Raw genomic sequence first — 27,829 nt, forward strand, 5'->3', positions numbered from 1 at the left:
TCTCTTTCATTGGAGGTGACTTTCACTTAAAATGTTTATTAATTGAAATTGCTTTATCAGTTTACGTCGATAAAATACAGATGTGGCATCAGCTCTGTTCTGTTCTTGTAAATCAAAAATAATGTTTCGGTTTCAGATATCTGAACTCCTTGTGGAACATTTGCAATTTTCCAACAAAACAAAGCACAACTATAAAATAAAAGCACGAATTCCATTATCGCAACTTGATAGAGTCCAATATTAGCAGACAACGACTCCGTCGAGACTTTCTTGCCGAGAAACCGTGACGTGACGGCCCCTATGAATCCTGTCGTTTGAAATGCATTGTGGAAAGACTTGACATGACATCACGGCCAGAGTGAAATGAGTACAACCTTCTTTTCTTGGCGTCCAAGCAAAATTTAATTATTGGCTACGACTGGGAATCTAAATGGTTCCTGCTTCCTGGGAATTGTTTTCATTTTCTTTACGTTGTAAGTGTATACATCAACGCGATTCATTTACTGAAAATGGTAAAGAACTATTTAGTAAAAACTAAAATGACACTATTAACAGTTAACAAAAGTATAAGTGAACATTGGCGAATATTCTGTGAAGCGTTCATTGGCATATGCAAACGCAAAGAAAATATACTAATTGGTCAACACGTGTATATTGAACCAACATTGTCACATAATATTGTACAGCTTTCACGTAACTCATATCACATGCATGTAATAAATTAACTATTATCAAATAAAAATTCATTCATTCCGCCGGTGCACCTAGCACAAAATGTTTTAAAATAGGCGTGGTCTTCAAATGTCATCCTTAAGAAACGTATGACGTCAAAGATAAAATGGCGCAAGCGCTGTAGATTGAAAACAATATCGAGTGTGTTTACGGGAAACAGGACTTCGAATGATTTGATTAAAAGCTTAAAGAAAATTTGTAAAAATGACAGCTGGAAAACAAGATTACCCAAAGGCATCAAGTAAGTATGATGTTCTGTTTCTGACCATTCTCTTAATTTTGGGCAAGGCGAAAAACGAAGGGAAATTGAACCACATTCTTTGTTTACTTCTCCAATTTTGTTGTAATTATGCGCGATTTTTATTCTTATGAAATTATAGCAATGTAATTGTTGGATACTAAGGAGCATCCGATAATGCTCCCATTGAAATGTAAAGTAGCTGGATACGATCGATAAATCTGGTTGTAATGCATAATGTTCCTTTAAAAAGTTAGAGAGGCCTATTGTATTTTCTTAATGCACAACATCATCAAATGCAGGATGCATGTAATTTCTGATGTTATGCAGTGTCACATAGCAGCTTCAGTTTGTTACACACAAGTAAAAGGATTTGATACTGAAGTGCCATACATGGGATTTCTGGGAAAATACGAGGTACACTTTCACTAGCCAAAAATTACCTATAGTCAGAAATAACGATTACATTTCTTTTTTTCTTCCGTCGACGTTTCTGACTGACAGATATTGCGTTACAGAATCACCTGCCTTATTGTTGTGGCGTGAAATGTTTCTGATTTTTACTATCAGACAAGCAGTATCTGCGTCGGTATTTTGTAAACCACAGGGAAGTGCATGGCAGAGGGTACATTCCACTGTACCAGTTATTAGGGTGTCTTCCCGTTCCATTTGCATATGGAGCGTGGAAAGAATGATTGATTGAATGCCTCTGTGCGTGCAGTAATTATTCTAATCTTACCCTCACTATCCCTATGTGAGCTTAATGTAGGGGTTGTGGTATATTCCTGGGGTCATCAGTTAATGCCAGTGCTTGAAATACTATTAATAGGCATTCTCATGATAGTTTACATCTCTCTTCGAGAGTCTTCCAGTTCTGTCCCATAAGCATCTCTGTGACACTTTTCCATGGATTTAACAAACCTTTGACCATTCATGCTCCTTTTGCTGTATACATTCAATATCCCTGTTAGTCCTATATGGTACAGGTTCCACACACTTGAGCAGTATTCTACAACCACTTGCATGAGTTATTTGTAAGGGATATCCTTTGTAAACTGATTGCACTTCCCCAGGAGTCTACCAATAAACCGAAGTCTACAACCTGCATTACCCGCAACCGAGCCCATGTGATCATTCAATTTCATACCCGTACAAAGTGTTACATCCAGGAATTTTTTCAAGTCAGCCAATTCCAATAGTGACTCATTAATAATGATATAATAATAATAATAATAATAATAATAATATACTATGTTACTTTGTTTTGTGAGGTGCACAATTTTACATTCGTGAACATTTAAAGCAATTTGCCAATGTGTTGCTTGAGGCTTTCCCGACGGACATGTTGTATATATGGTTCTCGGGCGAGACGTCGGATGTTGTAGTTTTCACTATGACATCCGACGTCTCGCCCGAGAACCATATATACAATTTGCCAATCTTTGCACCACTTTCAAATCCTATCAAGATCTGACTGAATATTTATAAAGTTTCTTTCACACAGTACTTCGTGATATCTAAATGCATTATCTGCAAAAAATCTGAGGTAACTATTACTATTGTCTGCAAGACCATTGACATACAATATGAACAGCACGGGTCCCAACAAACTTCCCTGGGGCGTACCTAAAGTAACTTCTACATCTGATAATGACTCTTCATCGAAGGTAACATGCTGTGTCCTCCCTACCAATAAGTCCTCAATCGAGTCACATATTTCACTTGATACCACATATGACAGTACTTTTGACAATAAGCATATTATGTTTCAGATGCTCTGGTGTTTGGTGGAATGCTGACATTCATAGCTGGTATGATGCTTCTTATGGCATTTGCAAGGTAAGAGAAATTCTAGAAAGGATTGCTCAGAAAAATATATTCAAAGTGGAAGTCTAATAAAGGTAGGATGTTAAAACTCATGTGGATCATAAGTAGGTTCTTCAGTATAGAGACATGTTTTGCTCGCACTTAAAGAAGGGTGTTTCATTCATGCACAATTTCGTTTGTATATGGTTTACACCTTTTATTTCAGTTAATGTAGAATACTTTCTAAACGATGTGCAAGTATTTTGAATGATTGGGGATATATATATATATATATAAGAAATTGATGCACAAGACTTTCTGAAATTCGCTTTCGGGAACCATACAGTCCCATAACAGACTTGTAAGGACACCAAATTTTTACATTAAGTATTGCATGGTGGCCGAGTTACTGAACATAATTAACACTGCACCTTAATTATATTAATCAAAAAATATTGTTTCTCCATTTTAAGAATATTTTTCCTTATTAAAATTTTTACTTCTGTAGAATTTAGTTGAAACTTCAATAACATGTAAGTGTTAGATACGTATAAACAGTTTCAAGTTTTTTAAAGACAATTGTTGAGTAATAAGTACATTGAGAATGAAGAGCTGAGTTGTATTAAATTGTGCTCCGAAAGTTCCTGAAGCATATTATATTCATCCTCCTGCATTCCTTCAACTTCAAGCTTCCTCTTTTGTTAGTGAAGGTACATTAATTACATTTATGCCCACATAGTTTGGCGAAAATAAGTATTAAATTCGTTTTTGTACCATTATGTCGCTAGGGAGATAAAATACGTTTTACATAAATGAATATATAATGACACAAATTTTGTCTGCCTAACAATATGATTCTATGCTTAGTTCATTATTGCTTGTGTAATTATGGGCGTTTTGTGATATAATTTCATAATCGATTATACCAAAGAAACAAAATGCAAACAGTGTGACAAAGTAGACTCGCTGGAAGCAACTGAACAACATTAGTAGGAAATGTTTATAGCCAGGTTCATGTAAGAAGGCAGCAGCACAAAGCGTGTATGCAGAGAGACAGATAACACATTACGGCAGCACCAGTGTGCTCTGTCTCTCTGTCCCATGCTTCACACACTAGCTGTCTCCTGCCCTGGTAACTGGTAACAAAAAGATTAGTGCTAGAGGCAGCTAATGTTTCTGCTTCTGAATTTGCTTAGCAGAATATTAATGCTTCAAAAATTATTGACATTGCATCTTAATGTAATCCTTCTCATGTTTGCTGTTAAGTCATCCATAATGAGCAAAGTACAGTGGATATGGCTGAGTCGCAATCTCTGAAGAGTTGATGTGTGTTACTCTCCGACATGAACTGTTCTGTTTGTTAACTTGTTCCTGCTGAATTTTTTTATAGAATTTCTTGATGTATGGCACTGTTAGCATTTGTTGCACATTAATGAATATCTAAACCTATAAAAATCTTTACCACTTACGCAACATATATTCAATCGGACGTGAACATAACACTTCACCAAAGCCAAAATAAATGGAGCAAATATGATAATTTACAGATACTGGGCACTAGCAGTTTTACCAATATATACAGTATCTCCCAAACAAGGACTGACAGCAAAAATTTTCTGGTTTTGCAAAATATCAAAGGTTTTCTCTAATCGAAATAACTTGGGCATGGCAGCATACCGAACAGTAACACTAAAGTTTAGTATACAGGAATCTTTTTTCCATTCTAAAACCAATAAAGTATATATCAGTGCAGTCAGGAAAGACTTTAGAATTTAATGTAGTAAATGTAAATTTTCCATTGGTAAAAGGTACACAGTATCCATAAAAGAATAATTCAGTGATTTTTAAAGGAATTGCAGATTAGATTGGGTATCATGTTGTTTGGTTGGCGCAAAGTGAGATTGTCCTTCTGGGTGTGGAAAAAATAAGACAAAACACTACATAACCTACATATTTTACACAAAAATGTGATGCTTAAATTTAGTGTTAATTTTGCAGATTCTTATTGAACTAATATTAAAGGTGTCTGGGGGAGTGGGGGGGGGGGGGGGGAACACCAACTTTGATGTGTGTGTGTTGGGGATCTTCTCCAAAGCCCTGGATTGGTTTCAACCAAATTTGCCACAGAAACAGGCCTCATGAGTATCAGCACTGTGGGTTTCATAGCCTCCTAGCTCCTGTAACAATGAAGACACGGGTTCCTTGCATAAGGCTGCATTGCATGACAGGCATGTTACGTGGGATATTTATCAGCCTGCCAAATCAACCTGCTTTGCAGGGATACCTAAATGTCAGGGACAAGGAACTGTTTTCCAGCCTTCCCTGTGTGACAGATTTGTTGTGGGGGCAGTATTGGCCTGCATCATTGAACTGTTGAGATGGAGAGAGAAAGTGATTGACAAAGCAAGGGGGATGAGGAAATGGGCATAGAAATTTTCGAGGTAGGTGAAAAGAGTGAAGGCATGGAAAAGATGGACCGGGGGGGGGGGGGGGGACCAGGAGGGGCAGGAGGGGGAGAGAGGGGGGGCAGGTGGAGGGGGGGGGGGAGAGAGAGAGAGAGAGAGAGAGAGAGAGAGAGAGAGAGAGAGAGAGAGAGAGAGAGAGAGAGAGGTCAACAAATAGACAGTGGGAGGAAGGGGTGAACACAGAGAGGGTGAGGTTGTGTGTTCAGTATGTGTGTCAAAAACATAGGCAAAGCTGTGGGCAAAAGGCAGTATATATATAAAAGAATTATTAGACTACTGTACTAAGACATCGTTGGTAAATGAATAAATGTGTAATTTATAAGTCAGCTGGGTATGTTAAGATATTCATGACTGGATGAGGAGGAGTTGGCTGCAAGTAAATTTATTAGACTCTTCTGAAAGTACATTTTGATTAGTAACTACAATTATGGGCACGAGGATAAATATGAACACCTACTTCTTTGAACAGGTTTCCACAGGAAATTCTGGAATTCGTATTACTTGTCATTAATTCATATTACAGACTTTTGAAAATGTAAAATTTTATTTGATATGAGAAGTACGAAGTCATTAGCAAAACTGTCCGCCCCCAGTAGCTGAGTGGTTAGCGCGACAATGTCAGTCCTAAGGGCCCAGGTTCTATTCCTGGCTGGGTCGGAGATTTTCTCCGCTCAGGGACTGGGTGTTGTGTTGTCCTATTATCATCATTTCATCCCCATTGACGCACAATTTGCCAAAGTGGTGTCAAATTGAAAGACTTTCACCCGACGAACAGTCTACCTGACGGGAGGCCCTAGTCACACGACATTTACATTTATTAGACAAACTAAGATGGTTTATGTGTGTTCCATCAACACATATTGCCATTTGGTTTCCCATTTCAGGGATCGGTTAACGTCTGATAGCTTCTGATTTTCTGCTCCAAGTGAGTTGTTTTGGTCTTCTCCCTGTCATTCCCATATAATCCTTAGACTGTATATCATGCCAGTTAACTGCCTAAAACAATTTTACTATGTGAGGTATTGCTTAGCATAGCTGGTATAAGAGAAAACCCTTTGTATTCAGTTGGTAAAATCTTGACATTCTTATGACATTTCTTATTACTGTAGGCCTAACTGACATTGTGCCACGTTTTCATTGTTGAGACAGCCTAGCCGCTTTAAATTCAGTATTATTGCTTGTCATTGCGTACTCAGTGAGATGTTTAACCCTGAATAATCTTTACAGTGCATCAGCTCAGTCATAAATGTTGAATGTTTTGGTATGGGAATATTACTTGCTGTGCCATTGTATGTTTTGTATTAAGTTGTACTGTGTTCAGAAAGCACCTTCCTCAAGCATGACTGTGGCACAGTCTTGAGTGTGTCCTCTGTTCTCTAGATCCCATTGACTCACCGTATGCATTCGTTTGCTCGAGGTCCTTATAAAAAGAAGAGTTAAAATATTTTATTGTGTGTATGGAGGGAGTTAGCACATTTTATCTAAAACCTTTCCTGAGTGTTTGTAACGTTATCTTTTTGTGTTATTACTGTTGGGGCCAGTATCACAGTATAAGCTGTTGGCTAAGATAGGTATATGGTAGCTAATTGAAACCCTCAGCTGCCGACAGGTGTTGTTGATATACCTTGATGGGGACAGCTGTAAATGTGTGCCCCAACCGGGACTCAAAACTGGGACCTCCTGCTTACATGGCATCTGAGCCACCTAGGACACAGATGAATAGCGCAACTGCAGGAACTTATCCCTTGCATGCTTGCTGCGAGACCCACATTCCCAACTGTCCACAATCTACATACGTAATGTTTCTAATAGATATTTGCTCATCCACACATTACTAGTGCACACTAAGGTGACAATTCCTGTCCCAGGTTCAAGTCCCGGTCGGGACACACATTTTCAGCTGTCCCCATCGAAGTATATCAACAACACCTGTCGGCAGCTGAGGGTTTCAGTTAGTTATCATTTATTCTACAGAAGCTGCACGGTCATCAATGGTATCTGTTCTTTCAAGAACAGTTACTATCTTCATATAAGATAGGTATAGATGGCTGTTGTCATTACATTTACATGTCTCGAGCAAATGAATGTTGTCATCGCCACCACTGATTTGTGTGTTTAGTGCTTCTTGTGCTGTAGCAGCTCTGTAATTAGTTGATACAGTCAGAGGTGGCTGTCTGCTAATCTCATTGTAGTTCTTAAGCTCTTCATTTTATATTGTTGCTGTTGTGTTTCTTCGTTTTGAGCACGTATTGCTAATAAAGACATTTTTGGCCTTTTGTTTATAGATACAATAATTGGGCGTCTTATCATGCTGATATAATGTACTTTTTTCTATGGTGGCTTTTTATGTTATAATGTTCATTGGGAATTTATGTAGAAGAAAATAGTATACTGCAAACAAAGTGTGGTCTATAATTTAGTATTTGGATCAGTTTTTATATATAAAGGTGTCATTTCATATGAACAAATTGGGGAAAAAAAGATTGAGCACAGCCATAAACATAACCATCTTAAAGCAATGCAAATCTTCAAGATCAGAGTTTAAAAAGGGTTTTGTTTTGGGCTCTAAGGAATGTAATGATGATTAAAACTGAATGGTTAATAGTATCACTCATCTTGGAAAGCTCAGTTTAGAGAAACTCAGACAAAAAATTAAACAAACCTTTCTGATGTCACTGAATTCCTGTTGTCTGAAATCAGTTACTGATAGTAGTGACTAATGAAGATTTTCGACATAGGAGAGCATAATTGAAGATGAAACACCCAAGTTGTGATATTTAACATCATTGTGTCCAGTTTGATGGCTTATTTACAGGTTCTGATCACTTTATTTTTGATCTCCAATTTGTGTTCAGAGCTATTTCCAATAACACCTTGCTTACAGTTTGTGTGACTTCCCTTACTAGTACTATTTATTTAGCTCTTTAATACTTTCAAGTAGATAACTGTGTTGCTTCATGAACTGAAGTAGTAGTTTTTGTATTACATTTGAGGTACTCAATTTTTTTTAAAACTGTTAATACTAAAATTGAGTGTATTCCAAATAGAGTTTATACAAAACACACCAAATTGTTAGAGATTAAACTTAGACATGTAATTGTTACAACTGTAGGTTGTGAAACTCTCCCCTGATCAGCAGTTCATATGCTTAATGCTGGAACTATAAAAACATGATCTGTAAATAACTGATAGTGTAAATAGTGGTTCACACTAAAGGTTGTCAACAGCTGTCAGATACATTATTGAAAAAATGTTTGTGTCATGTAGTTGGAAATTTAAGTTTGATTGAACTGATCCACAACTTTAATTTTGGGGCATTTCAATAATATGAAAATTCACATTGCCATTTAACACTTCAGTTATTTGAGAAAGCTCATTTAATTACTTTTGTGACTGCTCTTTTTTGTAAATTTGTTGATCATGCTCGTTTGATTTGTTTCTGATTGCAGCCCATATTGGATACAGTCATATCAGGAAACATTTAGTAATTTTAAGCACATGGGATTGTGGGAGTACTGCTTTGAACAGTTCCGTTATCCGTATTATCAGTTTCCTAAACTGTTTGATGGATGCCATTACGTATTCAGTCAAGAATATTATGTTATTAGAGAATGGCTGCTTCCAGGTGGGTAACATTTGGCTTTACTTCAAAATTAGTAGTTTGGATGCTTCTTTTGCACCATTTTTTCTGATATATGAAACAATTTACAGGTTGGCTTATGGTTGTTCAGGCTTTTGTAACATTAGCACTGATGTTGTCATTTACATCTCAAAGCATCATTGCTCTGGAACTTGTCCGTTGGCCACTGGAATTTGTCTTGACATATGAGTGGTTTTTATCAGGAATTGCTTTCTTGTGCAATGCTATCACAGGTAATTTATTTCTTTTGCAGAACTGTAGCTCTTCTGTTGTGAAATAAGGGTTTCTTGCTTTATTCTATGAGATATCATTTATTGTTAAACTGACAGCAGTAACACTGAATCAAAATTTCTCGGTTTCCATCTGGTTAAAATGCCACAAGCTTTCGACCTACCACTCCCTGTGGAATACCATTCCACTTGACAGTGGCCAGGGAGTGCTTGGTTGAAAGTTCTTGGCATTTTAACCACTTCGTGTGATGTGGCTGAAAACATTTGATTTAGATATCTTTTACACTGAAATAGTATTAATTGTAAATATTTCACAGGAGACTTGGTAACAAGAGTTCTCCTGTTTTTAGGATGGTTAGAAATAGGTAACAGTTACTGGCAGAGGCAGACATTTCCACTCACTATGTGATTTGAAAGGTGGTGATGCTGTGATCTCTCAGTCACTTTGCAGAATATACTATATGAGTGAATGACGTTAGTGTGCATGTTGAATTGGAGAGAATTATTTTGATGTTGCTATTTTACAGTATAATCTCTTCTCTTTGCTGCTAAATCATTTCTCTTGTCAGTTATTCAAATGCTTAACTTTATCTTTGATATTCACTATAGGTTTATCTAATAAATGTGTCATTGTGCACACATTCTCAATGCCAATTTTCTATTAACATTAACTTACTCATTTTTGAATATTTCTTTTTCGTTTCAGCTGCTTTCTTGTTCTTGGCTGTAACTATATTTGGCGGGGAATGTTGGCGCCGTGACTGGATAATGTACCCTAATTTCAACTACCTATCTTGGTCTTACGGATTTGCTGTGTTATCAATGTTTTGTCATGGATTTTCAGCATTGTTTGTGTACTTGGTGAGTTTTTAAATATGGTATCACATAAATTATATGAAGTCTGAAGCAGCTGTGAATCACAACTCTATTAGTGACTATCCTGTACATACTTGTGAGATTTATCATACAGTAATATGGCTTGATTTACAGACAGGTTCTTTACACAGCCAATTTTTTCCCGTGTTATATTTTAGGGAGAACCAAAACCGATTACCATTCCAAAGGTCTTCATTTTGTAAATGTTGCTTGGTATCAAAAATTTGTGCTTCATTTTAAGTTTTTTTGTGAAAGGAAATAAGGCATGTTGGAATGGGTGGTGACAGCTTATAAGTCATAGATATGGGTTGGTGAGTGCCGTTTTATGAAACACTGTAATCCAGGAAGCTGTCTTCTTTTCTACAAACCAGGACATCCAGAAGATAAATGCTTTTTGGAGATATGTAGATGATACCCTTGCGGTACGACTGCATGGGACAAACATTTGAACTCCCCCCATTTGATCGTCCGTTTCACCATAGAAACGGGGGGAGGAGGGGGGGGGGAGGGAGGGGGGGGGGAGAGAGAGACCTCTCATTTCTAAATGTCATGGTTCACAGAAAAGAGAGGGCTCTTTGGGTCACAGTATGTTTCGTAAACATACACTGACACTGTGAGCTATGATCTGTGAAAAACCACTGCAAAGAACAGTGTGGGCTTGCATTCACAGGACTAGGACTATCTCAGATCCTGAGAGTGTATCAGTAGAGCTTAGCCATCTCTGCTCATAGCTCCTCCAGAACAGGTGTTCAGACAAGCGGATTCACAATGCATTTTGATCAGCACACACTAAACCTCAAGAGCAGCCAGAAGAAGCGGAGGTCTCCATGAGGATGGTTTTCTACCTTATATTGAGTGCAAATGAGGCTGAGTACCATTAAAGAAGACCTAGATCTAAGATCAGAAACATGAATCTTTCATTGGCGAGACGTATCACACTATTAAAGACAGATGTGATTAACATAGATGTCATACCAGATTGGGTCAGCCAGAAAAATCTGCTGTTGCTGAATACTGCCTCTGTACAAGACACAGCATGAACTACTGAGAGAGAAAAATGCTTTAATCCACCTCCATGTACTGGGACTCAGTCATTAAAGAAGAAGTTGAAAGATATGTAGCTAACAACTTAATTAACAGAGACCAGATTTCGACTCAGTGAAACGCGAGAACCAACACTGGCTGCACTAAGGCATTGTTGCCACAAACGAATGCAGTGTGTTAACACAGATGGGGAATCAAAATCAGGACAGTTAAGCAGAGCACCTACGTCTTGGCCGCACAAGTATACTGGGGAGTAAGCAGCTTGTAGCCAAGGCTTTACTGTACTGTTCATGTGAGTCCGTGGCCTGTTTCTCCAGTAGTGGGGCTCTTGGATGTCTTCTATGAAGACGTTTTAGCCCTGCCCCTTGGCAACTGCACTTTTTTGGTGAACTGGCACATAAATTGACAGGTCACATCTGAATATGAGGAGCAATTGCCTTGTAAAAATAATGTGCAGTTTAGATATAAGGGATGTTCAAAAAGAAACGAGCCAGAGGCATAATTAGAGAAACCAGTACCTATATGTTAGAAGTATTGACCCTGGCTGTTGAGACACTTGTCCCACTGTGACATAAGGCAGTGAATGGCTGTGTCATAAAATTCATGGGGCTGCGATATGGGTGAGATTGCCTGGTCGTTTTGATTTGATCGCTCGGCGAAGGGTGGTCAAGGTTTGCGAGTAATGCTGGGCGTTCACTCTTGTGAATCTCGCCCTGTGACTATGCCGTTTGTGGTCCCCTTAAAAAGGCTGTGAAGGGCAAACGATTCACCTCAGATGACAACGTCCAGCTGTATGTGCAGAACTGGTTCACATCGCACCCCTGCGAATTTTATGTGACAGCTATTCATGGCCTTGTGTCACAGTGGAGCAAGTGTCTCAATAGCCAGGGTCAATACTTCTAACATACAGGTACTGGTTTCTGTAATTATGCCTCCAGCTCGTTTCTTTTTAATACCATTCTACACAGTGCCCATAAACATTTCACGAATTTATTTTGTTGGGAAAGCCTCGAACAGCAAAACAGATTCTGTTGGATAAAAGTGTATTTCCTCTTCCATGTATCATCAATAAGATTGAATAAAATAAATAACAAGAGCAATATTACGAAAAGGATAGATGGCTACTCACCATGTAGAGGAGATACTAAGTTGCAGACAGGCACAACAAAAAGACTGCGAGACATTTTAGCTTCCGGCAAAAGGCTTTCTTGTGATGTAGAAAAAACACACGCACACACACACACACACACACACACACACACACACTGCAACTCAGTGTGTCCTCCATATGGAGAGTAGCAATCTATACTTTTGTAATACTGTCATTCCATCCTGGACTTTCCATTGCTTGATTTTAAGTAACACAAGAACATAGTTTACTCAACTCTTAATAAAACTATTTAATGAGCTTGCTAATTTTCCATATGTTTTTAACTTTACACCAAAACAAATAGAGCTGCACCCCATACATGTACAGTATTTCAGACTACTAAGTACGAACATGAGTGAATACTTGATCGGGGCTGTGTAACATATTGGGTTGGAATTTCACATTAATTTCATTGAAGGAATAAGGGTAACCTGGCATACTGATACACTGAAAGCAAATATGTTCATTTATGAAAAAATAGTTGTAGATTGGAAACAGCCGTCAGGTGGCTTGCGGAGTATGGACGTAGATGTAGATGTAGATGTAAATGCAGCTCTGCCATGTACCTTACGGTAATATGTGAAGTTTAAGTGTAGATGAAAACAATTTTATCTTCAGACAGGAGAGTGGTATTATGCTGAAAAAATTCTGCAGTTCTGGTTCTGTGCTACAGTCCAACACAAAGCTGGAGACATTTTGTTGAACATCTTAGAACCGTGTGCAAAAAGCAGTCATATTCAAAATAAAAGCAATTTAATGAAGCAATTTCCAGAAGCTAGGGCATAATACCAGCACTGGAGACAGTGAAACTGGCAAATTATATAGTAATGGTACCAGAGAGTACTTGCACAATTGTGCTTAAAATAACAATGTATGCTGTGTTATGTGTATTTTTGTGATGATTTTGAATTTCCAGTCCTCTCTGTATGTCAATACAGTTGCATTAAATCATCCATGCACAACTTTTCAACATCAAATTGCTTTCATGCCAAATTTCCTAATTTTTCAGATATATTCTTAGTGTCTGGATACTTGTGCTTTTAAATTGTGGTTTCATTTCTAATTATTTTAATTACATCATATGTAAAATAAATAATGCAAGATTTACCATTTGTACTTCACAGTATTGTTTATGCATTAATTCTTATCATGAACAGGTCCGAAAGCTGAAATATTTAGAAGCCTAAATATATTTTACAAATAGTGCACATGCAGACAGAGCAGAGAAAGTAATTACATAGGGCTGTTGTTGTTGTGGTCTTCAGTCCTGAGACTGGTTTGATGCAGCTCTCCATGCTACTCTATCCTGTGCAAGCTTCTTCATCTCCCAGTACTTACTGCAACCTACATCCTTCTGAATCTGCTTAGTGTATTCACCTCTTGGTCTCCCTCCACGATTTTTACCCTCCACGCTGCCCTCCAATACTAAATTGGTGATCCCTTGATGCCTCAGAACATGTCCTACCAACCGATCCCTTCTTCTGGTCAAGTTGTGCCACAAACTTCTCTTCTCCCCAATCCTATTCAATACTTCCTCATTAGTTATGTGATCTACCCATCTAATCTTCAGCATTCTTCTGTAGCACCATATTTCAAAAGCTTCTATTCTCTTCTTGTCCAAACTATTTATCGTCCATGTTTCACTTCCATACTCCATACAAATACTTTCAGAAACGACTTCCTGACACTTAAATCTATACTTGATAACAATTTTCTCTTCTTCAGAAACGCTTTCCTTGCCATTGCCAGTCTACATTTTATATCCTCTTTACTTCGACCATCATCAGTTATTTTGCTCCCCAAATAGCAAAACTCCTTTACTACTTTAAGTGTGTCATTTCCTAATCTAATTCCCTCAGCATCACCCGACTTAATTCCACTACATTCCATTATCCTCGTTTTGCTTTTGTTGATGTTGATCTTATATCCTCCTTTCAAGACACTGTCCATTCTGTTCAACTGCTCTTCCAAGTCCTTTGCTGTCTCTGACAGAATTACAATGTCATCGGCGAACCTTAAAGTTTTTATTTCTTCTCCATGGATTTTAATACCTACTCCGAATTTTTCTTTTGTTTCCTTTACTGCTTCCTCAATATACAGATTGAACAACATCGGGGATAGGCTACAACCCTGTCTCACTCCCTTCCCAACCGCTGCTTCCCTTTCATGCCCCTCGACTCTTATAACTGCCATCTGGTTTCTGTACAAATTGTAAATAGCCTTTCGCTCCCTGTATTTTACCCCTGCCACCTTTAGAATTTGAAAGAGAGTATTCCAGTCAGCATTGTCAAAAGCTTTCTCTAAGTCTACAAATGCTAGAAACGTAGGTTTGCCTTTCCTTAATCTTTCTTCTAAGATAAGTCGTAAGGTCAGTATTGCCTCACGTGTTCCAGTGTTTCTACGGAATCCAAACTGATCTTCCCCGAGGTTGGTTTCTACTAGTTTTTCCATTCGTCTGTAAAGAATTCGTGTTAGTATTTTGCAGCTGTGACTTATTAAACTGATAGTTCGGTAATTTTCACATCTGTCAACACCTGCTTTCTTTGGGATTGGAATTATTATATTCTTCTTGAAGTCTGAGGGTATTTCGCCTGTTTCATACATCTTGCTCACCAGATGGTAGAGTTTTGTCAGGACTGGCTCTCCCAGGGCCGTCAGAAGTTCCAATGGAATGTTGTCTACTCCGGGGGCCTTGTTTCGACTGAGGTCTTTCAGTGCTCTGTCAAACTCTTCACGCAGTATCGTATCTCCCATTTCATCTTCATCTACATCCTCTTCCATTTCCAAAATATTGTCCTCAAGTACATCGCCCTTGTATAGACCCTCTATATACTCCTTCCACCTTTCTGCTTTCCCTTCTTTGCTTAGAACTGGGTTTCCATCTGAGCTCTTGATATTCATACAAGTCGTTCTCTTATCTCCAAAGGTCTCTTTAATTTTCCTGTAGGCAGTATGTGTCTTACCCCTAGTGAGATAAGCCTCTACATCCTTACATTTGTCCTCTAGCCATCTCTGTTTAGCCATTTTGCACTTCCTGTCGATCTCATTTTTGAGACGTTTGTATTCCTTTTTGCTGCTTCATTTACTGCATTTTTATATTTTCTCCTTTCATCAATTAAATTCAATATTTCTTCTGTTACCCATGGATTTCTACTAGCCCTCGTCTTTTCATCTACTTGATCCTCTGCTGCCTTCACTACTTCATCCCTCAAAGCTACCCATTCTTCTTCTACTGTATTTATTTCCCTCATTCCTGTAAATTGTTCCCTTATGCTCTCCCTGAAACTCTGTACAATCTCTGGTTCTTTCAGTTTATCCAGGTCCCATCTCCTTAAATTCCCACCTTTTTGCAGTTTCTTCAGTTTTAATCTACAGTTCATAACCAGTAGATTGTGGTCAGAGTCCACATCTGCCCCTGGAAATGTCTTACAATTTAAAACCTGGTTCCTAAATCTCTGTCTTACCATTATGTAATCTATCTGATACCTTTTAGTATCTCCAGGGTTCTTCCATGTATACAATCTTCTTTCATGATTCTTAAACCAAGTGTTAGCTATGATTATGTTGTGCTCTGTGCAAAATTCTACCAGGCGGCTTCCTCTTTCATTTCTTAGCCCCAATCCATATTCACCTACTACGTTTCCTTCTCTCCCTTTTCCTACACTCGAATTCCAGTCACCCATGACTACTAAATTTTCGTCTCCCTTCACAATCTGAATAATTTCTTTTATTTCATCATACATTTCTTCAATTTCTTCGTCATCTGCAGAGCTAGTTGGCATATAAACTTGTACTACTGTAGTAGGTGTGGGCTTCGTATCTATCTTGGCCGCAATAATGCGTTCAGTATGCTGTTCGTAGTAGCTTACCCGCTTACCTGTTTTGGTATTCATTATTAAACATACTCCTGCTTTACCCCTATTTGATTTTGTGTTTATAACCCTGTAGTCACCTGACCAGAAGTCTTGTTCCTCCTGCCACCGAACTTCACTAATTACCACTATATCTAACTTTAACCTATCCATTTCCCTTTTTAAATTTTCTAACCTAACTGCCCGATTAAGGGATCTGACATTCCACGCTCCGATCCGTAGAACGCCAGTTTTCTTTCTCCTGATAACGACATCCTCTTGAGTAGTCCCCGCCCGGAGATCCGAATGGGGGACTATTTTACCTCCGGAATATTTTACCAAAGAGGATGCCATCATCATTCAATCATACAGTAAAGCTGCTGCTACTGCTACTGCAATACAATGTTTTGGTTTTATCTCTAACATACACACAAAAATATGAAGATTAGTTGCGTACTGTTGTTTATGGTTCCTACACTAAATATTAAGAAGAGGTACTATGCCTTACTGCCTTCAGAATGTGACTGATGGCCATTATATTCTGTTTATTTAAACTAACACACATGGTAAAAAGACACGGCACTTTATTTTCTAGAATACCCATGAAATGAAATGTTTCCCAGTTCATTGCCATCAATATAACTGCACTGTGTTCAGATGGGTCTTTCCTACTTCTGTCAAACAAGTGAAACTGCTCAAATGACTTAAAAAATATTCATTGCTTATTTTCCATTACAGGCCAACAGGTTGCCTGTATGCTATTCACTGACAGTAGAAGGCCACACCTCCATACATGACTCAGCCCAATCTGTCCTCAGAAACATTCTTGAGTATCCCATGAAACATGTTTTATGAGAAATGAACTGAGATGTTCATAAGTATCTCAAGACATGTAGGCTAATTTCTCAGCCTCTATCTCAAGGCAGTGTTACGGGGTGACTCATAGTCTCAGTGTACGAAAATGATTGATCAAAGAAGGCCTACAGCATTCTGGTTGTCCGCTGAAAATGCTTTTATGCTAGACGGCTGTAAGGAAATGCAGAATGGCATAGTATTTTCACTTAATGCACTGCCTTGCAGATTTCTATAGTTGGCTAAATTCATTTTCTCATTACATTTCTGGTAAACTTCTGTAGACTGCCAAGCTCTTAAAAATTAAATGTGCATGTATTGAACCAGTAATATTAAAGAACTCCACATTCATTCATTCATTCAGCCAGCCAGCCAGTCAGTCAGTCAGAGAGGTCATTTAAACAGTTTCTTTCTGTGCATCAATCTTGAGTGAGAGGGTCGGGGGAAAATCTGTATTTTCAATGTGCTTTCCCTATTACTGTCAGAGTTTTAGCTGACCAGTTTCCAGTAATATCCTGCATTTACTATATTTATTCGAATCTAAGCTGCACTTTTTTTCCGGTTTTTGTAATCCAAAAATCCGCCTGCGGCTTAGAATCGAGTGCAAAGTAAGCGGAAGTTCTGAAAAATGTTGGTAGGTGCCGCCACAACTAACTTTTGCCCTCGAATATATATAGCACTACACAAGCATGTTTTGCAGGCATAAAGATAAATACTGGCGCCAAACCCTCTGCGTCAGTAAATAAATTTAAAAAAAAAGGTGGAAGACAAGCTTTTTTTCTCCAACTCGAGTTTCGACCACTGCATAGTCATACATTATTCAATGAAGTAAATACAAATTCCGTATTTTCCATCTTCGAATGTAGCAGCATTTCAAGTACTACGAAAATCCGACTGGCAAGACTGTTTGGGATGTTTGTCAATATGGCCAACTCCATGTTCTGAAATTTTTTCTACCTGTGAGAAGACATGGTTCCTTATAGGGACTTTTATGAATTGTTAATCGCATGCAGTATTCTCTCCACCATAAGAATAATACGAATATAAAGATTTTGCCATGTATTCTTTTGTGTTTGCTGCTAACTCATTTAACCCTATGATGCATATACAGGGCCTCCGAGGCCCTTGTATGTCTTCATTTTTAAAAAATCTGTAATTTTTTGTTTGATTTCAAACTGCTTTCCAGTAGTTCTTCACTAACACTATGACATTCCTCCTATCAAGTCTGAATGAGATACCTTTTTAAGTTTTTTGTATAATTCAATACGTTTACCCATATGCCGTGAATGCATAATCAGGGCTTCAGAAGCCCTCATACATTTGTAAATGTTCTTTAGCCTATATTGTCTTCAACATTTGTTTGGGAGCAGTTATTAATTCAACAATAACTGTAGTGGTATTTCCAGCAACAGGAGTGCCAACAGCAGCAGTAGCTGTAGTAGTAATAGTATAACTAAAAAATAACACACACTACTTTCACATATTGGTGATGTCGGTGTATTATTGATCTTTTTGCTATCACATGTTTTATTATTGCATAGTATCGTTAACCTATGCTGCTCTTGTCAGCCTCATTCATACTGCAGTTTGTTTGTTGCTGCAAGGCCCATATTGTTACGAGTATGACTCGTTTAGTGCTGCACAAGCTGCTGTTCGAGAGACACGCCTTTTGCTATGGCTTCGACACAGAAAGCAAGAGAGTCAGTACGTGCAAATGCAGCTAATTTTGAAAGTGTTGAGGCTCAGTGGTTTGAAGATGATGATTCTTGCGAGGAAGGAATATTTTTGAAGATGCAAGTAGTGAAGAATCAGCCAATGAACCTGCAGATGTGAATATTGAGGCAGATGACAGTCCTTCCGATAATATTACTTCATCAGAGTCTGAAAATGAAGAACCACCACAAAAAGGTATAGAAGACCACACATACATTAGTCGGAATGGAACGATTTGGAAATTAGATCCTCCTGCAAGTTTTCGTACTGTCCATAATATCGTAAAGAAGGCACCTGGTCTAGCCCGTGGTTTGAAAACTTGTAAACCTAAGGATGCCTGGGACTATTTCATCTCCAAGGAAATACTAGAGGAAATCGTCAACTGAACAAATATTGAAGGCAAAAGAGTGGCTGCTTTATGTGGTAAAACGTGGAAAAATGTTTCGCTTGCTGAAATGGAGGGTTTTCTTGGTCTTTTACTGCTTTCTGGTGTTGAGAAGAGTTGGGTGTCCCTATTAGAGAATTATTCTTGGATGCAAAGGCAAATCCTACATATAAGGCCACCATGTCACTAAATAGATTCAACGATATAAGGAGAATGATTAGATTTGATGACAGGTGTACCCGTGAAGCTCGATCTGCAGATGACAAACTTGCAGCTGTTCGCTATGTATGGGAACTATTTCTTGACAAGTGTGGAAATAGAATGATTCCCAATGATTCGCTCACAGTTGACGAACAGCTAGTCCCATTCCGTGGAAGATGCAGCTTCACCCAGTATATGCCCTCTATGGCATAAAAATATTTTGGATATGTGATGCTACATCTGCATATGCTTTAGATGGAGTTGTTTACACGGGAAGGAAGCCCCATGAGCCTATTCAGAAAGATCTTAGATTGAATGTGGTGAAAGATCTTCCTAAAAGCATTGAAGGATCATCAAAAAATATTGACAACTTTTTTACTAGTGTGCAGCTGGCAGAACAGATGCTTCAGAAGCAAATTACAGTGATGGGAACAATCAAACAAAATAAACCAGAAATTCCTAATGAGATGAAACCATCTGCCTCAAGAGCGATTCATTCCTCTTTGTTTGCATTTCGAGGTGACATTACAATGGTGAGTTATGTTCCCAAAAAGAAAAAGTCTGTAGTTCTCATTAGCACAATGCATCACGACAGAAACATTGACGAAACTTGTGCAAAAAAGAAACCAGATATAATAAAGTTCTATAACTCTACGAAGGGTGGAGTAGATCAAATGGACCAGAAAATTCGTTATTAGACTTGCAAGAGAAACAAGAAGATGGCCATTTGCATTATGGATGAATATGATTGACGTCGCAGCAGTGAACAGTGAAATTTTATTTTCCACCCAACATCTGACTCTGCATACTCTGAAAGCAATCTAATTGGTATACAGTTTGGACCAGAAGACTTGCCTTGATTAAGTGATTTAAGTTGTTTCACTACTTCAAGGATACCTACTTCTAAGTTTCTCATGTTGGCAGCTGTTCTTGATTTGAATTGTGGAATATTTACTTCATCATCTTTGGTAAAAGAATGTCGGAAGGCTGTGTTAAGTAACTGTGCTTTAGCCGCACTGTCATCGATAATGTTTCAATTGCTATCGTGCAGAGAAGGCGTCTATACTTTTGTTGTGGAAGCTATTATAAGCATCTCACATTGAAGTCCATGCTAAATTTTGAGCTGCTGTAGAAGATCGGCAACCTTGGGGATTTTGCATTTGATTAAATTTGGCATGCATGTTTTGTTATTTCTGCAACAGTGTTCTGACCTGTTTTGTGTACAAAGGGGGATCAGCTCCGTTATTTGCTGATTTATTTGGTATAAATCTCTCAGTTGCTGTCAACACTACTATTTTTAATTCAAGCCATATCTGGTCTACACTTACACTGTTAATCTGAAATCGCACTGTAAATGTTGTAACTGGAAAATGTTTCTTCTGTCACCTTTTCCACCAGCTGTTTCACCACTTTGGCTTTGTTGTACTTTATGAACATTCTCACCTCCTGTTGTAAACATTCATCTCTACTTATCACAACTCACTCAGTACAGAATATCCGTAAACATAACAGATATGATAATGAAAATCTGCTGCTGCCGCCATGTTTTTTGTGTTCAAGAAGCTAACAGGTGTTGGATCTCTCATGCAGTTACCAGGGCAGAAAAATTATTAAATTGCCTGGAAACAGAACTGTTGGCCTGTTTTTGTGTGTGTGTGTGTGTGTGTGTGTGTGTGTGTGTGTGTGTGTGTGTGTGTGTGTGTGGGGGGGGGGGGGGGGTTGTCATGAGAGAGAGAGAGAGAGAGAGAGAGAGAGAGAGAGAGAGAGAGACCTGCCAGCGCTTTTGTTTGGTAAGTCTCATCATCTTTGTTTTTAGATATATTTTTCCCACATGGAATGTTTCCCTCTCTCTCTCTCTCTCTCTCTCTCTCTCTCTCTCTCTCTCTCTCTATATATATATATATATATATATATATATATATATAAAAAATAGAGGGAAACATTCCACGTGGGAAAAATATATCTAAAAACAAAGATGATGAAACTTACCAAACAAAAGCGCTGGCAGGTCGTTAGACACACAAACAAACACAAACATACACACAAAATTCTAGCTTTCGCAACCAATGGTTGCCTCGTCAGGAAAGAGGGAAGGAGAAGGAAAGACAAAAGGATGTGGGTTTTAAGGGAGAGGGTAAGGAGTCATTCCAATCCCGGGAGCGGAAAGACTTACCTTAGGGGGAAAAAAGGACAGGTATACACTCGCGCACACACACACACACACATATCCATCCGCACATACACAGACACAAGCAGACATTTGTAAAGGCAAAGACGTCGTTGAAAGACAGGTGAGGTATGAGCGGCGGCAAATTGAAATTAGCGGAGATTGAGGCCTGGCGGATAACGAGAAGAGAGGATATACTGAAGGGCAAATTCCCATCTCCGGAGTTCTGACAGGTTGGTGTTAGTGGGAAGTATCCAGATAACCCGGACGGTGTAACACTGTGCCAAGATGTGCTGGCCCTGCACCAAGGCATGTTTAGCCACAGGGTGATCCTCATTACCAACAAACACTGTCTGCCTGTGTCCATTCATGCGAATGGACAGTTTGTTGGTGGTCATTCCCACATAGAAAGCTTCACAGTGTAGGCAGGTCAGTTGGTAAATCACGTGGGTGCTTTCACACGTGGCTCTGCCTTTGATCGTGTACACCTTCCGGGTTACAGGACTGGAGTAGGTGGTGGTGGGAGGGTGCATGGGGCAGGTTTTACAGCGGGGGCGGTTACAAGGGTAGGAGCCAGAGGGTAGGGAAGGTGGTTTGGGGATTTCAAAGGGATCAACTAAGAGGTTACGAAGGTTAGGTGGATGGCGGAAAGACACTGTTGGTGGAGTGGGGAGGATTTCATGAAGGATGGATCTCATTTCAGGGCAGGATTTGAGGAAGTCGTATCCCTGCTGGAGAGCCACATTCAGAGTCTGATCCAGTCCCGGAAAGTATCCTGTCACAAGTGGGGCACTTTTGGGGTTCTTCTGTGGGAGGTTCTGGGTTTGAGGAGATGAGGAGGTGGCTCTGGTTATTTGCTTCTGTACCAGGTCGGGAGGGTAGTTGCAGGATGCGAAAGCTGTTTTCAGGTTGTTGGTGTAATGGTTCAGGAATTCCGGACTGGAGCAGATTCGTTTGCCACGAAGACCTAGGCTGTAGGGAAGGGACCGTTTGATGTGGAATGGGTGGCAGCTGTCATAATGGAGGTACTGTTGATTGTTGGTGGGTTTGATGTGGACGGACATGTGAAGTTGGCCATTGGACAGGTGGAGGTCAACGTCAAGGAAAGTGGCATGGGATTTGGAGTAGGACCAGGTGAATCTGATGGAACCAAAGGAGTTGAGGTTGGAGAGGAAATTCTGGAGTTCTTCTTCACTGTGAGTCCAAATCATGAAGATGTCATCAATAAATCTGTACCAAACTTTGGGTTGGCAGACTTGGGTAACCAAGAAGGCTTCATCTAAGTGACCCATGAATAGGTTGGCGTACGAGAGGGCCATCCTGGTACCCATGGCTGTTCCCTTTAATTGTTGGTATGTCTGGCCTTCAAAAGTGAAGAAGTTGTGGGTCAGGATGAAGCTGGCTAAGGTAATGAGGAAAGAGGTTTTAGGTAGGGTGGCAGGTGATCGGCGTGAAAGGAAATGCTCCATCGCAGCGAGGCCCTGGACGTGCGGAATATTTGTGTATAAGGACGTGGCATCAATGGTTACAAGGATGGTTTCCGGGGGTAACAGATTGGGTAAGGATTCCAGGCGTTCAAGGAAGTGGTTGGTGTCTTTGATGAAGGATGGGAGACTGCATGTAATGGGTTGAAGTTTCACTTTGTATTCCCCTTCTCCTTTTTACCATAATCATACTCCCGACGATCAAGTACCACGGTCGTGGAACCCTTGTCCGCCGGAAGAATGACGATGGATCGGTCAGCCTTCAGATCATGGATAGCCTGAGCTTCAGCAGTGGTGATGTTGGGTGTAGGATTAAGGTTTTTTAAGAAGGATTGAGATGCAAGGCTGGAAGTCAGAAATTCCTGGAAGGTTTGGAGAGGGTGATTTTGAGGAAGAGGAGGTGGGTCCCGCTGTGACGGAGGACGGAACTGTTCCAGGCAGGGTTCAATTTGGATGGTGTCTTGGGGAGGTGGATCATTAGGAGTAGGATTAGGATCATTTTTCTTCGTGGCAAAGTGATATTTCCAGCAGAGAGTACGGGTGTAGGACAGTAAATCTTTGACGAGGGCTGTTTGGTTGAATCTGGGAGTGGGGCTGAAGGTGAGGCCTTTGGATAGGACAGAGGTTTCGGATTGGGAGAGAGGTTTGGAGGAAAGGTTAACTACTGAATTAGGGTGTTGTGGTTCCAGACTGTGTTGATCGGAATTTTGAGGTTTTGGAGGGAGTGGAGCTGGAAGTGGGAGATTGAGTAGATGGGAGAGACTGGGTCTGTGTGCAATGAGAGGAGGTAGAGGTTTGCTGGAAAGGTTGTGAAGGGTGAGTGAGTTGCCTTTCCGGAGGTGGGAAACCAGGAGATTGGATAGTTTTTTGAGGTGGAGGGTGGCATGCTGTTCTAATTTACGGTTGGCCTGTAGGAGGATGCTCTGAACAGCCGGTGTGGATGTGGGAGAGGAAAGATTAAGGACTTTTATTAAGGATAGGAGTTGATGGGTGTGTTCATTGGCTGAGTTGATGTGTCGGTGAAGGATTAGGTGGGTGAGGGCAATGGATTGTTCAGTTTGGAACTGGTATAGCGACTGATGGAAAGAAGGATTACAGCCAGAGATGGGAACTTTAAGTGTGAGGCCTTTGGGGGTAATGCCAAATGTCAGACAAGCCTGAGAAAATAGAATATGGGAGCGTAATCTGGCTAGGGCGAAGGCATGTTTGTGGAGGGAATGTAAATAAAACTTAATGGGGTCGTTGTGGGGGTGTTGTGAGGGTGACATGGTATTGGAAGGTGGAAAGTGTAACATGAGGTGAAATGAAAATGAAAATAAAAATATATGGGGAGAGATAAAGGTGAACCGGAAAGCAACTGGAGATCTGGGATGAAAAAAGGCGAAAAGGTGTTGGTTACAGCTGGGCTATGTTGGACTTGGGTTGGTAGACAACGATGTGCATAAAGGTTAGGTGGTTGTGTAGCCGCTAAAACACGTTAAAGGACGGAGAAATTCGGGAAAATTTCGAAAAAACTGCGTGTAGTATATTAAAAGGAGTGGTTTTGTGGTGGCAGATTATGAAAATGAGGCTAACAATTGTCTGACGAAGAAATAATGACGTTAAAACCTGTGGGAAGCGGCTAAAAATTATAAGTGATGTGGGAAAAATGGAAATGGAAATAAAGCGAAAGTTATTAGAACTGGCCGAAATGGTTGTTTAAAAGGTGAAAGGAACTGTTTGTGAACTAGAAACGGTGGATATTATAGCGGCGGTAGTGCTGAAAGCGGCAAAAAAATTTTTTTGGTTATGGTTTGGAAGTGGGTTACGTATTATTGAGTATATATAGGCGGGATAAAATAGTATAGCAGATTATGGTAAAAAGGAGAAGGGGAATACAAAGTGAAACTTCAACCCATTACATGCAGTCTCCCATCCTTCATCAAAGACACCAACCACTTCCTTGAATGCCTGGAATCCTTACCCAATCTGTTACCCCCGGAAACCATCCTTGTAACCATTGATGCCACGTCCTTATACACAAATATTCCGCACGTCCAGGGCCTCGCTGCGATGGAGCATTTCCTTTCACGCCGATCACCTGCCACCCTACCTAAAACCTCTTTCCTCATTACCTTAGCCAGCTTCATCCTGACCCACAACTTCTTCACTTTTGAAGGCCAGACATACCAACAATTAAAGGGAACAGCCATGGGCACCAGGATAGCCCCCTCGTATGCCAACCTATTCATGGGTCGCTTAGAGGAAGCCTTCTTGGTTACCCAAGTCTGCCAACCCAAAGTTTGGTACAGATTTATTGATGACATCTTCATGATTTGGACTCACAGTGAAGAAGAACTCCAGAATTTCCTCTCCAACCTCAACTCCTTTGGTTCCATCAGATTCACCTGGTCCTACTCCAAATCCCATGCCACTTTCCTTGACGTTGACCTCCACCTGTCCAACGGCCAACTTCACACGTCCGTCCACATCAAACCCACCAACAATCAACAGTACCTCCATTATGACAGCTGCCACCCATTCCACATCAAACGGTCCCTTCCCTACAGCCTAGGTCTTCGTGGCAAACGAATCTGCTCCAGTCCGGAATCCCTGAATCATTACACCAACAACCTGACAACAGCCTTAGCATCCCGCAACTACCCTCCCGACCTGGTACAGAAGCAAATAACCAGAGCCACTTCCTCATCCCCTCAAACCCAGAAGAACCGCAGAAGTGCCCCACTTGTGACAGGATACTTTCCGGGACTGGACCAGATTCTGAATGTGGCTCTCCAGCAGGTATACGACTTCCTCAAATCCTGCGCTGAAATGAGATCCAGCCTTCATGAAATCCTCCCAACTCCGCCAAGAGTGTCTTTCCGCCGTCCACCTAACCTTCGTAACCTGTTAGTTCATCCCTATGAAATCCCCAAACCACCTTCCCTACCCTCTGGCTCCTATCCTTGTAACCGCCCCCGATGCAAAACCTGTCCCATGCACCCTCCCACCACCACCTACTCCAGTCCGGTAACCCGGAAGGTGTACACGATCAAAGGCAGAGCCACGTGTGAAAGCACCCACGTGATTTACCAACTGACCTGCCTACACGATGCATTCTATGTGGGAATGACCAGCAACAAACTGTCCATTCGCATGAATGGACACAGGCAGACAGTGTTTGTTGGTAATGAGGATCACCCTGTGGCTAAACATGCCTTGGTGCACAGCCAGCACATCTTGGCACAGTGTTACACCGTCCGGGTTATCTGGATAGTTCCCACCAACACCAACCTATCCGAACTCCGGAGATGGGAACTTGCCCTTCAGTATATCCTCTCTTCTCGTTATCCGCCAGGCCTCAATCTCCGCTAATTTCAAGTTGCCGCCACTTATACCTCTCCTGTCTTTCAACAACTTCTTTGCCTCTACACTTCTGCCTTGACTGACATCTCTGCCCAAACTCTTTGTCTTTAAATATGTCTGCTTGTGTCTGTATGTGTGGATGGATATGTGTGTGTGTGCGCGAGTGTATACCTGTCCTTTTTTCCCCCTAAGGTAAGTCTTTCCACTCCCGGGATTGGAATGACTCCTTACCCTCACCCTTAAAACCCACTTCCTTTCGTCTTTCCCTCTCCTTCCCTCTTTCCTGATGAGGCAACAGTTTGTTGCGAAAGCTTGAATTTTGTGTGTATGTTTTGTGTTTGTTTATGTGTCTATCGACCTGCCAGCGCTTTCGTTCGGTAAGTCACCTCATCTTTGTTTTTATATATAATTTTTCCCACGTGGAATGTTTCCCTCTATTTTATATATATATATATATATATTACTTTTGTATGTAACAAAATATTCCTTCACCATCCTATAATTATATTCTAAATAGCCTTTTACTTGGCTGTCTTTACCTGTATGTTCTGAATGAAATGGCATAAAATTTTCAAATTTTGTGTCTTTGTTTTTTTTTTTTCAGGATGCTCGTAAGAACTGGATAATGCGCAAAGAAAGTCAGAATTTGGTTGCACAGATGCACCCTAATCCTGGCCGTAATGGTTTTGTATGAAAACAAGATGGAAAAGTGACAGTCGTACTTCCTTGCCATGTTTGCTGGAAATCAGTGGCAGAGAGTACTGAGCATTAGATGTGCAATCTGTATATTCCCAGGAGGAATTTATCTGGTATCTAATGAACTGAATGAATGTGAAAATTACAGAATTTTATGTCTTCGGTATATCTTACACTTCCAGTTATTCTGATTGATTATCTTAACAATATTTTAAGTATCACATTTGCTTTTAATTTCAGAACACACAACAATTAAGTATTTTTCTGTATAATTGCCTGTGAATAATCATCTGTTGCGCACAAAGTAGCACGCGGGAGCACATTTCCTTTTTGCTTTTTTCTTCCCATGTGTAAGTTAGTTTTAAGAATAAAGTTGAATCTCACTATATATTGCATTTTAATGTGCTTACAGGCAGTAACAAGATGTAAACACAGGTAATTCATAGCTTTAGTCCTATATTTTATATCACATTTTAGCATAAGAAATGTTATTAACACTAACTACAAAGGAAAACGAATGTTGTTTGTGTCTTTTTCTTTTTCTATTTGTGCATAAGGTGCAACACAAAATAGTTTTGGCCCAGTGCAGTACAAGCAATCTTTTTTGCGACCTGTATCTCAACAAAATAACAATTAAGTGTGATAATACCTGATCAATTATCACAAATAATGCAAAATGAGTAGAGAGAGATATTTGCAACAATATGTTAAAAAGGCATCACATACATATGTTGCTGGTGGTGGATCTCATGTTAAATTTCAGTACTCGAGGTGCTAATAAAAAGTGAGAATGGTTAAGAAGACAGCAAAAGTGAGCTGAATAATAATGCACTGTTGTTAATATTGTATGCAAGTTAGATTTACTGTTAGCATTTGAATACATTGCTATTAATGTACTGATTTTACTTGTATTGTTGTCATAGTTGGAAAGTGAATTATTATGATTGTATTTTT

The 27,829-nt window shown here is 39.8% G+C and overlaps 2 protein-coding genes across 2 annotated transcripts in view; one reads left to right on the forward strand and one right to left on the reverse strand.

Annotated features, from left to right (window-relative positions):
* LOC124775803 (uncharacterized sugar kinase YeiI-like) overlaps window positions 1-27,829 on the reverse strand; it is a 281,535-nt gene that overhangs the window by 160,261 nt on the left and 93,445 nt on the right. The window lies entirely within an intron of this gene.
* LOC124774407 lies at window positions 816-27,263 on the forward strand. The gene is made up of 6 exons (XM_047249478.1): window positions 816-973; window positions 2,743-2,809; window positions 8,691-8,866; window positions 8,953-9,114; window positions 9,818-9,972; window positions 26,784-27,263. The coding sequence occupies exons 1-6, from the start codon at window positions 937-939 to the stop codon at window positions 26,871-26,873; spliced, it is 687 nt and encodes a 228-aa protein (XP_047105434.1). The 5' UTR covers window positions 816-936; the 3' UTR covers window positions 26,874-27,263.

This window comes from Schistocerca piceifrons, chromosome 2 (assembly GCF_021461385.2).
Source record: "Schistocerca piceifrons isolate TAMUIC-IGC-003096 chromosome 2, iqSchPice1.1, whole genome shotgun sequence".
NCBI lineage: Eukaryota > Metazoa > Arthropoda > Insecta > Orthoptera > Acrididae > Schistocerca > Schistocerca piceifrons.